Source organism: Lipotes vexillifer, unplaced genomic scaffold (assembly GCF_000442215.2).
Source record: "Lipotes vexillifer unplaced genomic scaffold, Lipotes_vexillifer_v1.1 scaffold479, whole genome shotgun sequence".
NCBI lineage: Eukaryota > Metazoa > Chordata > Mammalia > Artiodactyla > Lipotidae > Lipotes > Lipotes vexillifer.
The window spans coordinates 2,282,109-2,295,639 of NW_006796443.1; the positions used below are offsets into that span (position 1 = coordinate 2,282,109).

Below are 13,531 nucleotides of genomic sequence, written 5' to 3' on the forward strand. Positions count from 1 at the left end.
TCCACATATATGCGTTAATATACGATATTTGCTTTTTTCTTTCTAACTTACTTCACTCTGTATGACAGTCTCTAGATCCATCCACGTCTCAACAAATGACCCAATTTCATTCCTTTTTATGGCTGCATAATATTCCACTGTATATATGTACCACAACTTCTTTATCCATTCATCTGTCGATGGACATTTAGGTTGCTTCCATGACCTGGCTGTTGTAAATAGTGCTGCAATGAACACTGGGGTGCATGTGTCTTTTTGAATTATTGTTTTCTCCGGGTATACACCCAGTAGTGGGATTGCTGGATCATATGGTAATTCTATTTTTAGTTTTTTAAGGAACCTCCATACTGTTCTCCATAGTGGCTGTATCAATTTACATGCCCACCAACAGTGAAAGAGGGTTCCCTTTCCTCCACACCCTCTCCAGCATTTGTTGTTTGTAGATTTTCTGATGATGCCCATTCTAACTGGTGTGATACCTCACTGTAGTTTTGGTTTGCATTTCTCTAATAATCAGTGATGTTGAGCAGCTTTTCATGTGCTTCTTGACCATCTGTATGTCTGCTTTGGAGAAATGTCTATTTAGGTCTTCTGCCCATTTTTGGATTGGGTTGTTTGTTTTTTTAATACTGAGCTGCATGAGCTGTTTATATATTTTGGAAATTAATCCTTTGTCCATTGATTCATTTCCAAATATTTTCTCCCATTCTGAAGATTGTCTTTTCGTCTTGTTTATGGTTTCCTTTGCTGTGCAAAAGCTTTGAAGTTTCATTAGGTCCCATTTGTTTATTTTTGCTTTTATTTCCATTACTCTAGGAGGTGGATCAGAAAATATCTTGCTGTGATTTATGTCATAGAGTGTTCTGCCTATGTTTTCCTCTAAGAGTTTTATAGTGTCTGGTCTTACATTTCGGTTTTTAATCCATTTTGAGTTTATTTTTGTGTATGGTGTTAGGGAGTGTTCTAACTTCACTCTTTTACATGTAGCTGTCCAGTTTTCCCAGCACCACTTATTGAAGAGACTGTCTTTTCTCCATTGTATATCCTTGCCTCCTTTGTCATAGATTAGTTGACCACAGGTGCATGGGTTTATCTCTGGGCTTTCTATCTTGTTCCATTGATCTATATTTCTGTTTCTGTGCCAGTACCATATTGTCTTGATTACTGTAGCTTTGTAGTATAGTCTGAAGTCAGGGACTCTGATTCCTCCAGCTTCACTTTTTTCCCTCAAGACTGCTTTGGCTTTTCGGGGTCTTTTGTGTCTCCATACAAATCTTAACATATTTTTGTTCTAGTTCTGTAAAAAATGCCATTGGTAATTTGATAGGGATTGCATCGAATCTGTAGATTCCTTTTGGTAGTATAGTCATTTTCACAATATTGATTCTTCCAATCCAAGAACATGGTATATCTCTCCATCTGTTGGTATCATCTTTAATTTCTTTCATCAGTGTCTTATAGTTTTCTGCATACAGGTCTTTTGTCTCCCTAGGTAGGTTTATTCGAATGTGTTATTTTCTGTATCTTCCTACCATAAACATGATTCTTCTTGTTTTCTTAAGGTAAACCATTGAAGTGATAAGGAGTAACAGACTCTGCCAGCCAGGAAATGCCTCCAGGGGACATTTTCTAACAATGACAGACTGAGCAAAAAGGGAGAGAAGCAAAAACAAGGTAAATATCCTTATGTATTCTACCCTTATTGAAGTCCCTAGTGATGGAATTATCTATACGCTCACACTTCATTTTACTGAAAGCTTAAGTAAAGGGAAATAATTTATGTAAAAATAAATATGTTTAATCAATAACCAGAAAATATGTATGTATCAATATTTGTCTAACTCCAGAAGAAAAACAAGATTAAGAAATAAAAAGCTTAATTTTCACTGTTTAAAGTAACTGCTCAACCTGAAAATTAAATCCCAGATCTGATTTTCTAATCTGTTGAGCATTCTCTTTATAAAATGTTCTACTTTTAATGGTTTTCACATTCTGAATATATACACCAAACTTTATAAAATACTATTTAAAACTCACTAAAAGTTATTTTAAAGTAAATTGTATCTACAATGATTTCACAACACTCCCCTCAGTATCTAAGTTCCTCAGGACCTAGGAATAAGTTAAAAGATCACAGAAACACTTCATGTGATTTAACAGACATTACTGAAAATACAACATGAATGTATACCAGATTTAGTTTCCACATGCTAATTACTAGAATCTTACTGTAACATTGCTTCTTTAATTGTGGATTTCAATATGAGGCCTTTGTCAGAAGAAAAAAAATTTGTTAAACACCAAGGGATAAAAATGTTTCATGGTTTCTTTATATAGTAGCTTATATAGTAGCTTATATAGTAGCTTAATAACTAAATTGGCAACTTACATTATTTCTTTCAACAATTTAATTACTACATACTATGCACAAAACAGCTCAGTGACACAGTCATTTATATCGTATGCTGGATGAAATTATGAAAGAGTAAGAAGTTGGCCACTTTTGGGAGGAGGATAGCACTCAAAAGGGTCAAATTGGGCTTCCCTGGTGGTGCAGTGGTTGAGAGTCCACCTGCCAATGCAGGGGACATGGGATCGTGCCCCGGTCTGGGAAGATCCCACATGCCGCGGAGTGGCTGGGCCCATGAGCCATGGCCGCTGAGCCTGCGCGTCCGGAGCCTGTGCTCCGCGATGGGAGAGGCCACAACAGTGAGAGGCCCGCGTATGGCAAAAAAAAAAAAAAGAAAAGGGTCAAATTAGAGCAACGACAATTAGTACATATTTTATAATATGATTTCTACCCACAATTGCTATAATAAGTTACCTTGTGCAACAAAGACATAATGGAAAAAAACCAAATTAAACGAAATCGAGGAACTCAGAATGGGAGTTAGAATTCAGTTAATTGTATAATTGAAGAAACAGATTTAAGAGACATTCTGGAAGAGGGCTTCCCTGGTGCCACAGTGGTTAAGAATCCGCCTGCCAATATAGGGGACACGGGTTCAAGCCCTGGCCCGGGAAGATCCCACATGCCATGGAGCAGCTAAGCTCGTGCGCCACAACTACTGAGCCTGTGCTCTGGAGCCCGCGAGCCACAATTACTGAGCCCATGTGCCACAACTACTGAAGCCTGCATGCCTAAAGCCTGTGTTCCACAACAAGAGAAACCACCACAATGAGAAGCCCGCGCACTGCAACAAAGAGTAGCCCCCGCTCACCACAATTAGAGAAGGCCCACGCACAGCAACGAAGACCCAGCACAGCCAAAAATAAAAAAAATAAATAAATTTATTTTTTTAAAAAAGATATTCTGGAAGAAATGACAGGATATCACCACAAACACAGCAAGAAAAAAGCTAGAAAATAAAAATGATGGGGAATATAAAGGTCTTCAACTAGCTGAATAATTTATTTTGCTTTTTTAAAGGACCTGGAATGAAGTGGCCCCTTGGAGCTGACTCCCATCTTCCCCATCACTTCCAGCCCTTGTTGAGGAGTCTCTGGCACCACTGAGCCTACGTATCAAAGGCAGGTATGACCATCAAGTCACAACACTGTTTTTAGTTACATGCCAGAAATTTCATATTCTAATAAGGATTACCCTTTAAGTACTTTTCTTAGGAGGTTCTGTATTCATTTCACTGATTTCTCTTGCTCGTTTTATTTGGAATTTTATGTTTTGTTTGGAATGCCTCACATATTTGTATATGTGTAGAGTATCCTTACTTTTCATTCTATGTATATTTTTAGATGAACATTTAAGCCAGTTTCATGATTTTGTATGACTGCTTTGTTTGTTATGCATTATAGTAGTCTCTGGACACTATTTGCAATATCATATATCTTTGGTTTAAAAAATGGCAGTGGCATTGGTTATGTTTTGTAGATCATAAGTTCCCAAGTGTTCTATCATCTTCTCCATGAGATGCTGGCACCAACTACAGCAGACACACTGTAGCCCCTATGAGGCTAAGTATCATGAGAGTTTTGACCAGAAGGAGCCACCGCACCCCCATACTCTTAAAACACATTCACATCTCACCATTTTTAACACCTGTGGGGGTTTTTTCCGGAATTTTCATGTATGTAAGAATTTCTGTTCCGAAACCCTTCAAAATTATCTAGTACCCCAAGCAAATAATTAGCAGTGGCTAATTGGGTCTTTGAATACCTTCTGGCCGTGTTCGTCCTTCATCTTTTGCAATTTTTTAGTTCCTCCCCTTATAGAATCCATATAAGCCTGTCTTCTGGACTGTAATGGTATAGGAAAAAAAAATCATGGGAAAAAAGCATCACAACAATGTACTGGTCTGCCTATCATGGGTCTGGTTCTAACAAATTAACCTCATACTAAGCATGTAGTAAGCTCTCCATATACAGTTGCTTACTGAGTGATTTATGCATATGTCTGCAGATGCCCCTTGGGATATACAAAAAGAAGGTGAGTATAAGCACAATCATCCAGCACATTTTAAAGGATGATCTAAATGTTTGTTTCATTAAGCTTTAAAAATATCCGCTCAGAGATAATCGACATAGTTTATTCTTTCTAATGAGAAGGATCTGAATCAGAGGAAAGTTAAATATATTTTTCAAGAATAGGGCTTCCCTGGTGGCGCAGTGCTTGAGAGTCCGCCTGCCGATGCAGGAGACGCGGGTTCGTGCCCCGTTTCGGGAAGATCCCACATGCCGCGGAGCGGCTGGGCCCGTGAGCCATGGCCACTGAGCCTGCGCGTCTGGAGCCTGTGCTCCGCAAATGGGAGAGGCCACAACAGTGAGAGGCCCGCATAACGCAAGGAAAAAAAAAAAAAAAAAAAAAAAAGAATATTCCAACTAGTTGTTAAATATCAGAGGCAAGCAACGGTGACACTGACTACAGAAGCACTGACATGTCTACTGCTCATTAATGCTATCCTGTTAAAGAGCATGTCAGCTGCTGATTGATACCATGTAATCCCAGAGATGCCTTTCTCTCTAGGTCTTTGCGTCCCTAATCTGTACCTGAAGTTCACTTCTCTTCCTGAGAGGGAAAGCAAAGCCTGTTCAGGAGCACAGGAGCCATCATTTCTGGCTGAATTAGGACCTCAAGGGGGAACCTCAGAAGAGCCAGCACACACGGTAAGATGTCCTTCAGTCCCAGTGACCCTCCACGTCAGTGTTCCCCCCATGGGCGCAGAGACCATGTGTGCTGGAATTTATGAGATTTCAAGTATCCTATCTGTTCGTGTCACTTTCTCTCCCTCACATTGATTTGTAGCCCACCCTCTGTAAGGCGGAGAGGCCAGCCTGATAAGCTAATGCGTAGGAAATCCATTGTTCTCATAAAACTACCAGCAGCATCATGTCAGCAGGTGACATATTTCAGGCCTAGTTCTTTGGACTAATAATCCATGAAGTTTATGTAGCCTGATCCCCCCTTTTCTCTTACCATAATTTTTCTCAAGCACTTCTTAATTCATTCCCCCATTTCTGTCACTATAAAACCCATATTCCATCAAATAATAAGAAGCACTTGCCAGAAAGGGAGAGAGGCTCTCTGAATTGTATCAGCTATAGCACTACCAATTAGAAAGGTGGAGCTCCAGATGTGTTCAGAAAGCCCACATATATCCAAACCCTGCTACATTAGATAGGCACACATATCCTAGGACTTTGTTGTATCCATATCCTGAAAACAAGGGGACTGTGATAAGATACAGAGGAGGGGGGGTCATTCTCCAATAACCCCTTCTTTTTATATTAGAGAAGGCTAGTTTTTATCACAAATATTCCATACAAGACCTGAAAGGTGGGAAGGGGGCTGGGGGCACATCTTATATTCAAGGGACTAAAAGGAGGAGTAAGATAGTTAAAGCAGATATGATGACTTTATTGAGGAACCTATTTGTATACCTTTCTTTTAAACTTAACCACTTTGCTGTTCTTTTTTTTTTTTTTTTGGTGTATAATTATTTTAATGTGCTGTTGAGTTCAGTCTGCTAGTATTTTGTTGAGATTTGTACATCTATATTTATCAGGGATATTACAGTTTGTTTTTTTTTCTTAGCATATCTTTATCTGGTTTTGGTAATAGGGTAATGCTGGCCTAATAAAATGAGTTTGAAGGTGCTCCCTCCTCTTCACATTTTTGGAAGACTTTGAGAAGGATTGGCATTATTTCTTTAAATGTTTCATTAAATTATCCAGTGAAGGCACTAGGTCCTGGGAATTTCTTTGCTAGGAGATTTTTGATTACTGATTTAGTCTCCTTACTAGTGACAGATCTGTTCAGGTTTTTATTTCTTCTTGATTAGATCTGAGTAGGTTGTATGTTTCTAGGAATTTATTCATTTCTTCTAAGTTATCCAATTTGTTAGTATATAGGTTCATAGTAGTCTCAGCATTCTTTTATTTATCTGTGGTATCAGTTGAAATGTCTCCTCTTTCGTTTCTGTTTATTGCTATTGAAATATTCTCTATTTTTATACAGTCAGTCTTGCCAAAGGTCTGTCAATTTTGTTGATCTCTTTAAAAAAAATTCTTAATTTTGTTGTTTTTTTTCTCGTTTTTCTATTCTCTATTTCATTTTTTTTCTGCTCTAATCATTATCATTTCATTCCTTCTGATGAGCTTAGTTTGTTCTTCTAGTTGCTTGAGGTTTAAAGCTAGCTTGTACAGTTGAGATTTTTCTGTTTTTAGTATAGGTGTTTGCTGATAGAAACTTCCCTCTTAGTACTGCTTTTACTCATTTATGCAGCTCATAAATTTTGTTGTGTTCTATTTTCATTTGTCTCAAGACAATTTCTAATTTCTCTTGTGATTTCTTTGATACATTGGCTGTTTAAGAGTGTGCATTTTTAATTTCCACATATTTGTGAATTTTCCAGTTTTCCTTTTGGTGTTGCTTTCTAGTTTCATGCCATTGTGGTCAAAAAAGAACTTGGTATGATTTTAATCTTCTTAAATTTCTTTTTTTTTTTTTTAATATATATATATTTTTAACATCTTTATTGGGGTATAATTGCTTTACAATGGTGTGTTAGTTTCTGCTTTATAACAGAGTGAGTCAGTTATACATATATATATGTTCCCATATCTCTTCCCTCTTTGTCTCCCTCCCTCCCACCCTCCCTATCCCACCCCTCCAGACAGCCACAAAGAACCGAGCCGGTTTCCCTGTGCCATGCGGCTGCTTCCCACTGGCTATCTACCTTACGTTTGTTAGTATATATATGTCCATGTCTCTCTCTCGCCCTAACACACCTCACCCTTCCCCCTCCCCATATCCTCAAGTCTGTTCTCCAGTAGGTCTCTGTCTTTATTCCTGTTTTACCCCTAGGTTCTTCATAACATTTTTTTTTTCTTAAATTCCATATATATGTGTTAGCATACGGTATTTGTCTTTCTCTTTCTGACTTACTTCACTCTGTATGACAGACTCTAGGTCTATCCACCTCATTACAAATAGCTCAATTTCGTTTCTTTTTATGGCTGAGTAATATTCCATTGTATATATGTGCCACAGCTTCTTCATCCATTCATCCGACGATGGGCACTTAGGTTGTTTCCATCTCTGGGCTATTGTAAATAGAGCTGCAATGAACATTTTGGTACATGACTCTTTCTGAATTCTGGTTTCCTCTTTCTGAATTCTGGTTATATTTGTATACCTTTCTTTTAAACTTAACCACTTTGCTGTTCTTTTATCAAAATATGGGTCCTAGTTTTTGGGTCAGAAAACAAAATGGTTAGACACATAAAGTGTCAATGAAAAGGCCACAGAAACTAGAAGTCACATGGCATCTCAACTACAAAGAGTTCAAAGTTACTTGCAGTCCTAACGTTTGCTGTGATCCCTGGGCAGGACAGGAAGTTTCTGTTCAAAAATAGGGGGAAAAAAACTTTTGATCACTATTTTTCTTAGTTCTAAGTCCCAGAAATTTCTATGTCATATTCACATTATTTTTCTATCATAAAATATTGATTTAACGTATTAATAATAATTTTTTTGTTATTCAACTAAAATATATACTTTTAGTCATCCTCCCCCACAAGCTATGCTTATAATATATTCATTCAATAAGCAATATTTCAGCCTCCTATGCACAAGCACTGTGGTCAGACATGACCCCAGACCTCAAGTGCTTATAGCCTAGTGTGGAAGCCAGACAAAAAGATTAATGAGACTGATGACTACAGGTATTGTGACATCACGAGAGGTATTGTGACAAAGGATGCTAAAATGAAGGACATTTAATTAAACTGGATCAAGGACAGCTTCTCAAACTGGGTGACACTAGGTTGTGTCTTAAAGACTAGGAATCAGACTAAGCGAGGCGGGGCACTGTGTGAATAAATGAAAAATGGCATTTTATTAGTTGGCTCAAGCTGCCATAACAAAGTACCACAGACTGGGTGGCTTAAACAACAGATATTCATTGCCTCACATGGAAGTTAGAAGTCCAAAATCAAGGTGTCTGCAAGGTTGGTTCCTTCTGAGGGCTGTGAGGGAAGGAGCTAAGCCTCTCTCCTTGCTTACAGATGACCGTCTTCTCCCCGTGTCTCTTCACATCATCGTCCCTCTATACATGTCTGTTCCTGTGTCCAAATTTCCCGATTTTATAAGGATACCTTTCCTATTGGATTAGATCTCATTTTAACTTGACCTCTGTAAAGACCCAATCTCCAAATAAGATCACATTCTGAAGTACAGGAGGTTAGGTCTTCGACATATAAATTTTGAGGGGACACAATTCAATCCATGACAAGCACTAAGTTCCCATTTCAAGATGGTGAAGTGAATATGTTTCTGCTCCATTCTCCTCTCAGAAATTACCCTAAACAGAGGAGGAAATGAAACAAACACAAACCCTGCTTCAAAACCCAAGAGAAATCTGTATTCCCAGACAAAAATCTATGAAGACAAAGTAGATGAAGAAATGGTAAGTGGCTAGGAGAGGAAAGAGCAAACCTAGAGACGTGCTGGGTGGGGACAGAGGACTCACAAGAAGCCAGCTTTTTCCACAGAACAATGTGAGGGCCCCAGAGATTGATGCACCAGCTACTGGGGAAGACAGTCGGATGAAAGCATGGTGCCTATGTCTGCTTCCACCCTGAAAATTCAGGAGCTAATTCTCCCAGCCTGGAGAGGAAATCAAAAGTGTATCCTCTGGATCAACTAAACCAGACAGGCCTAGTACAGAAGGCAGCTGTGGTCATATCCCAGGGCAAGAATGAAAGGATTGTGTAAACTCCTACATACTAAGTGGTGAGCCTCTGGGCCCCCTTCTTTGAAGTTTTCTACTGCTCCCTGTACTGTTTCCTCTAGGACATAGAGGGTGATTTTATCCATGAAACAAGAACAGGTTGTTATTTTTTAAAAGCAGCAAAGAGGAGCTCTTAGAAATTAAAAATATCTCCTCTTTCCCCACAAAAAGACAAACCAGTAAAATATTTAGAAGATAAAGTCAATTAAATGTGTGAGATAACAAAAAATGTATATTTTATATTTTTATACACATTTTGTATATAGTATCATGTGTGTGTGTGTGTGTGTGTGTGTGTATGCATATATCTGCCCCAAGTTCCTGGCATAGAGGTCCTAAAACCTTTGTAATTTCCTAAATGGTAAGAGCTTTAGGAGTATCACTTGTTCTAATATTTCGTCTCTGACCCCATCCCTGACTCAGGGCTCCTTAAAATCCTCATAATTTCCTAAGTGGTTAAAGCATAATGAGCATCTTTTGTTCTACTGAGGCAACTCCGTGTGGGCTCCTGGATGACTCCTGCATGGGGGCTGGTCACCAGAAAGACTGAGCCATGATTAGAAGTTTGTAATTTTCAGTCTCAAACCCCCATCCTCCAGAGAGGAAAAAGGAGCTGGAAATGGAATTAATAATTGATCATGCCTACATGAGGAAGCCTCCATAAAAGTCCCAGAGGCATGGGGGTTCAGGGTACTGTCAGGTAGGTGAATATATCCATATACCAGGAGGGTGACCACACCCTAACTCCACAGGGACAGAAGCTCCTGCACTCGGGACCCTCCCTGACCTCACCCTATGTATCTCTTCATCTGGTGTTCATCTGTATCCACCCTTTAATAAACTGGTAAACATAAGTATATAGTAGTATGAGTTCTGTGAGTGGCTCTAGTAAATTAAGTAAACCCCAGGTGCAGGTTGTGGGAACTTGTGATTTGTGGCCAAGGTGGACAGAAGTTGTGGGTACCCTGGGGACCTACCACTTGTGACTGGCAACTGAAGTGGGGAGCAGTCTTGTGGGACTGAGTCCTTACCCTGTGGAATCTGACGCTATCACCAGGCAGAGAGTGTCAGAACTGAGTTGAATGGTAGGACACCCAGCTGGTGTTGCAGGACTGCTTGGTGGGGAAAACACCACACACACCTGGCCTCAGAAGTGATGTGTGTGTGTCAGTGGGGCAGGAGTAAAGGAGACACTCAGGAGAGAAAGGACTGGGGTTTTTTCTAGCTCAATATGCCAGGAAGTAAGGGGGAAAATGTAGTCAAAGGTAAATTAGAGGAGAAAAAATTTTTACACAAAAGAAGAAGATAAATCAAGGAGGCTTAAGATTTGAATAATAAGAATCCCATAAAGAGAAAATGAAGGGAAATAAATCAAAGAAATAACACAAGAAAATCATCTAAAACTAGAGATAAGTTTCCAGACTTAAAATGAATAAAAATGACCGTCCCACTAAGGCACAATATGAAATTACAGAATATCAGAAGAAAGGAGGTATTAAATTATTTCCAGGGGAAGCACAGAAAAGACCTCATATAAGAACTGAAATTCAGATGGCCTTGGATTTCTCAGGAACAAATAACTCAAAGTTAGAACAGCAATGCCTTCAAAACGCTAAAGGAAAATTATTTGCAATTTGGAATACCTAACAGAAAATTGCAAGCTAAGTGTGAGGGCTGAATAAAGACAGTTTCAGACGTGCAAGGGCTTGAACATACATATTCTCTTGGCAAGCTACTAAATAATATGCTCCACCAAAACAAAGAAATAAATTTTAAAAATAGAGAACCAGAAATCAGGGAACCCAATACAGAAAAGCAACAAAAGCAACTCCCCAGATGATGTTACAGCAGTGATTCTCATCCTTGGCTGCAGAGTAGAATTACCTGGGGAGCTTTAAAAGCCTAAAGCCCAGGCCACAATACAGCAGGAGCTCAGGGGTTCTGACCCAGGCATCAGGGAACGTTAAATCACCCCCAGGTGATTCCAATGTGCAGGTGAAGTTGGGAATCATTCCGTGAAAGGACAGTCCCAGAACCACAGCTGCATAGGAGGCTTAAAGAACAACCAGCACAGGTTAAGTCAGGAGGGAGGAGGAAGAGAGGAGGGACATTTCCAGAAGGGAAAGAAACCCGAAATTGACAAGTTATCCGACAGGCACAAAGTGGAAAATTGTGTGGAAATTTTCATCAAGAGGCACTTTGTAGAACAGTCACAAAAGCTAAAGGAAGGCCGTCAAATGTTCAAAGGAAACTAAGAAAATGCAAAAATAAAATGAAAGTTTTTCAGAGTTTTGAAAGGAAAAAAATGTAGAGTATAACTGGCTTGGCAGTGAGAAAATATTTTCAGAGTCATAATAAAGGAAAGCCTTGAAATACTGAATGATTATATTGGGAGAATGGGGGAAAGAAATTAATAAGATCTAACATTGATTAATCAAGAGATAGCAATATACACGTTAACAGATATTCAGAGCCAAATAACAAAAGACACAGCTAAGGGAATGTGGCGGGATGAATAGTGGCCCCCCAAAGATGTCCATGGCCCAATCCCTGGAAGTTGTCAACGTTATACTTTATATGGCAAAAAGGACTTTGCAGAAATTGAGGATCTGGAGACGGGGATATGGGCCTGTGTGATCCAGGTGGAACCAATATAATCACAATGGTCATTATAAGAGGAAGGTGAGAAGGTCAAAGTGTGGAGAGAAGGTGAGGTAAGGATGAAAAGTCAAGATTAAAGTGATCCACATGCCAAAGAGCCAAAGAATGGTGGCAGCCAAGAGATGCTGGAAGAGGCAAGGAACTGATTTCCCCTCGAGCCTCCAGAAGGAACCAGCCCTACTGACACCCTGACCTCAGTCCCTTCATCCTCATGTCTGACTTCTGACCTCCAGAACTATGAGAGAATATATTTGTGTTGTTTTAAGCCACTAAACTGGCAAAAAATCATTACAGCAGCAATGGAAAAGTAATACAAGGAGTTTAGAGAATTGAAATGGAGGTAGGATTGAAGGGATGCAAGGGATGTATGCCTTTCAGTGTTGACTTTTTAAAGATCACGTGACACATGGGTAAAAAATTAAAGCAAACTGCACTGAGTGTTCAGAGTAGTGGAAGTGAGAGGATATGGCCAGACAGGCGGGAATTAGAGAGCAGTGCTCCTCAAACATTAAGGTGCACACAAATCACCTGTGGACCGTGTTAAAATGCAGGCTAGGGCTTCCCTGGTGGCACAGTGGTTAGGAATCTGCCTGCCAATGCAGGGGACACGGGTTCGAGCCCTGGTCTGGGAAGATTCCCACATGCCACGGAGCAACTAGGCCCGTGAGCCACAACTACTGAGCCTGCGCATCTGGAGCCTGTGCTCCGCAACAAGAGAGGCCGCGATAGTGAGAGGCCCATGCACCGTGATGAAGAGTGGCCCCCGCTTGCCACAACTAGAGAAAGCCCTTGCACAGAAACGAAGACCCAACACAGTAAAAGTAAATAAAAATTGATTTTTAAAAAAAATTGGTGAATTTTTGGGAAAAAAATGCAGGCTGATTCAGGCAGGTCTGGAGCTCCCAGGTGATGCTTATACTGGTCCCTAGAGCACACTTGGAGCAGCAGAGACCTAGACTGCAGGACCGCAGAGAGGTGAGTTGTGGGAGGTAGGGGAGAATGGAGGCACAGGAGGACAGAGGGCAGAGAGGGCTTTGTGCTTAAGCTAAGGCATTTTGACTTGATCCCTGAAGATATAGGGAGCCACTGGGCAGTGGAACAACAGGATGAGGTTTTTTAAAAATTACTAGTCCCTGTAGAAGAGGCAGGGGGAAGCAAACCAGAGACGGGTTGTACGTTAATTGTACAACTGGAAACATTCAGTGATCAGGACTGGGGAGGGTATGATGATGCTGGTACTTCTGCTTCCACACCCACCCCCAGTACAGAGAACTATATCCATCCATGTGTGAGCGGACACTGTAAGTTCTTCTTGTCCGAAGTTCTCCTGTGTGACACCCACAGGAATTTTCTTCTTGTCTTTTTCACTGACATCGTCATATGGCATTTATTAAATTCCCATCTGCCATGGCAGCCCCACATTTAAATAAGTGTAAGAAGAACAATTTTCTCAGGAAAGTTGCATTATATAGTAAAATTTAAATTGTGTTTAAAAACACTTGAGACAGTGCGGCTCCTCATGCCCCACCTAGATGGAGACCATGCAGTGCTCACCTTCTGTGTACTGACCACAGTTAAGGCAAACTGCAGGTGTCTTCTTTTAACTTCGCAGAAGCGTCGTG

General features: G+C 40.0%; 1 protein-coding gene across 1 annotated transcript in view; it reads right to left on the reverse strand.

Annotated features, from left to right (window-relative positions):
* EPSTI1 (epithelial stromal interaction 1) overlaps positions 1-13,531 on the reverse strand; it is a 100,182-nt gene that overhangs the window by 27,058 nt on the left and 59,593 nt on the right. Inside the window, 3 exon segments of the mRNA XM_007468623.1 lie at positions 4,175-4,255; positions 5,262-5,266; positions 7,831-7,858. Coding sequence (XP_007468685.1) covers positions 4,175-4,255; positions 5,262-5,266; positions 7,831-7,858 — 114 coding nt within the window.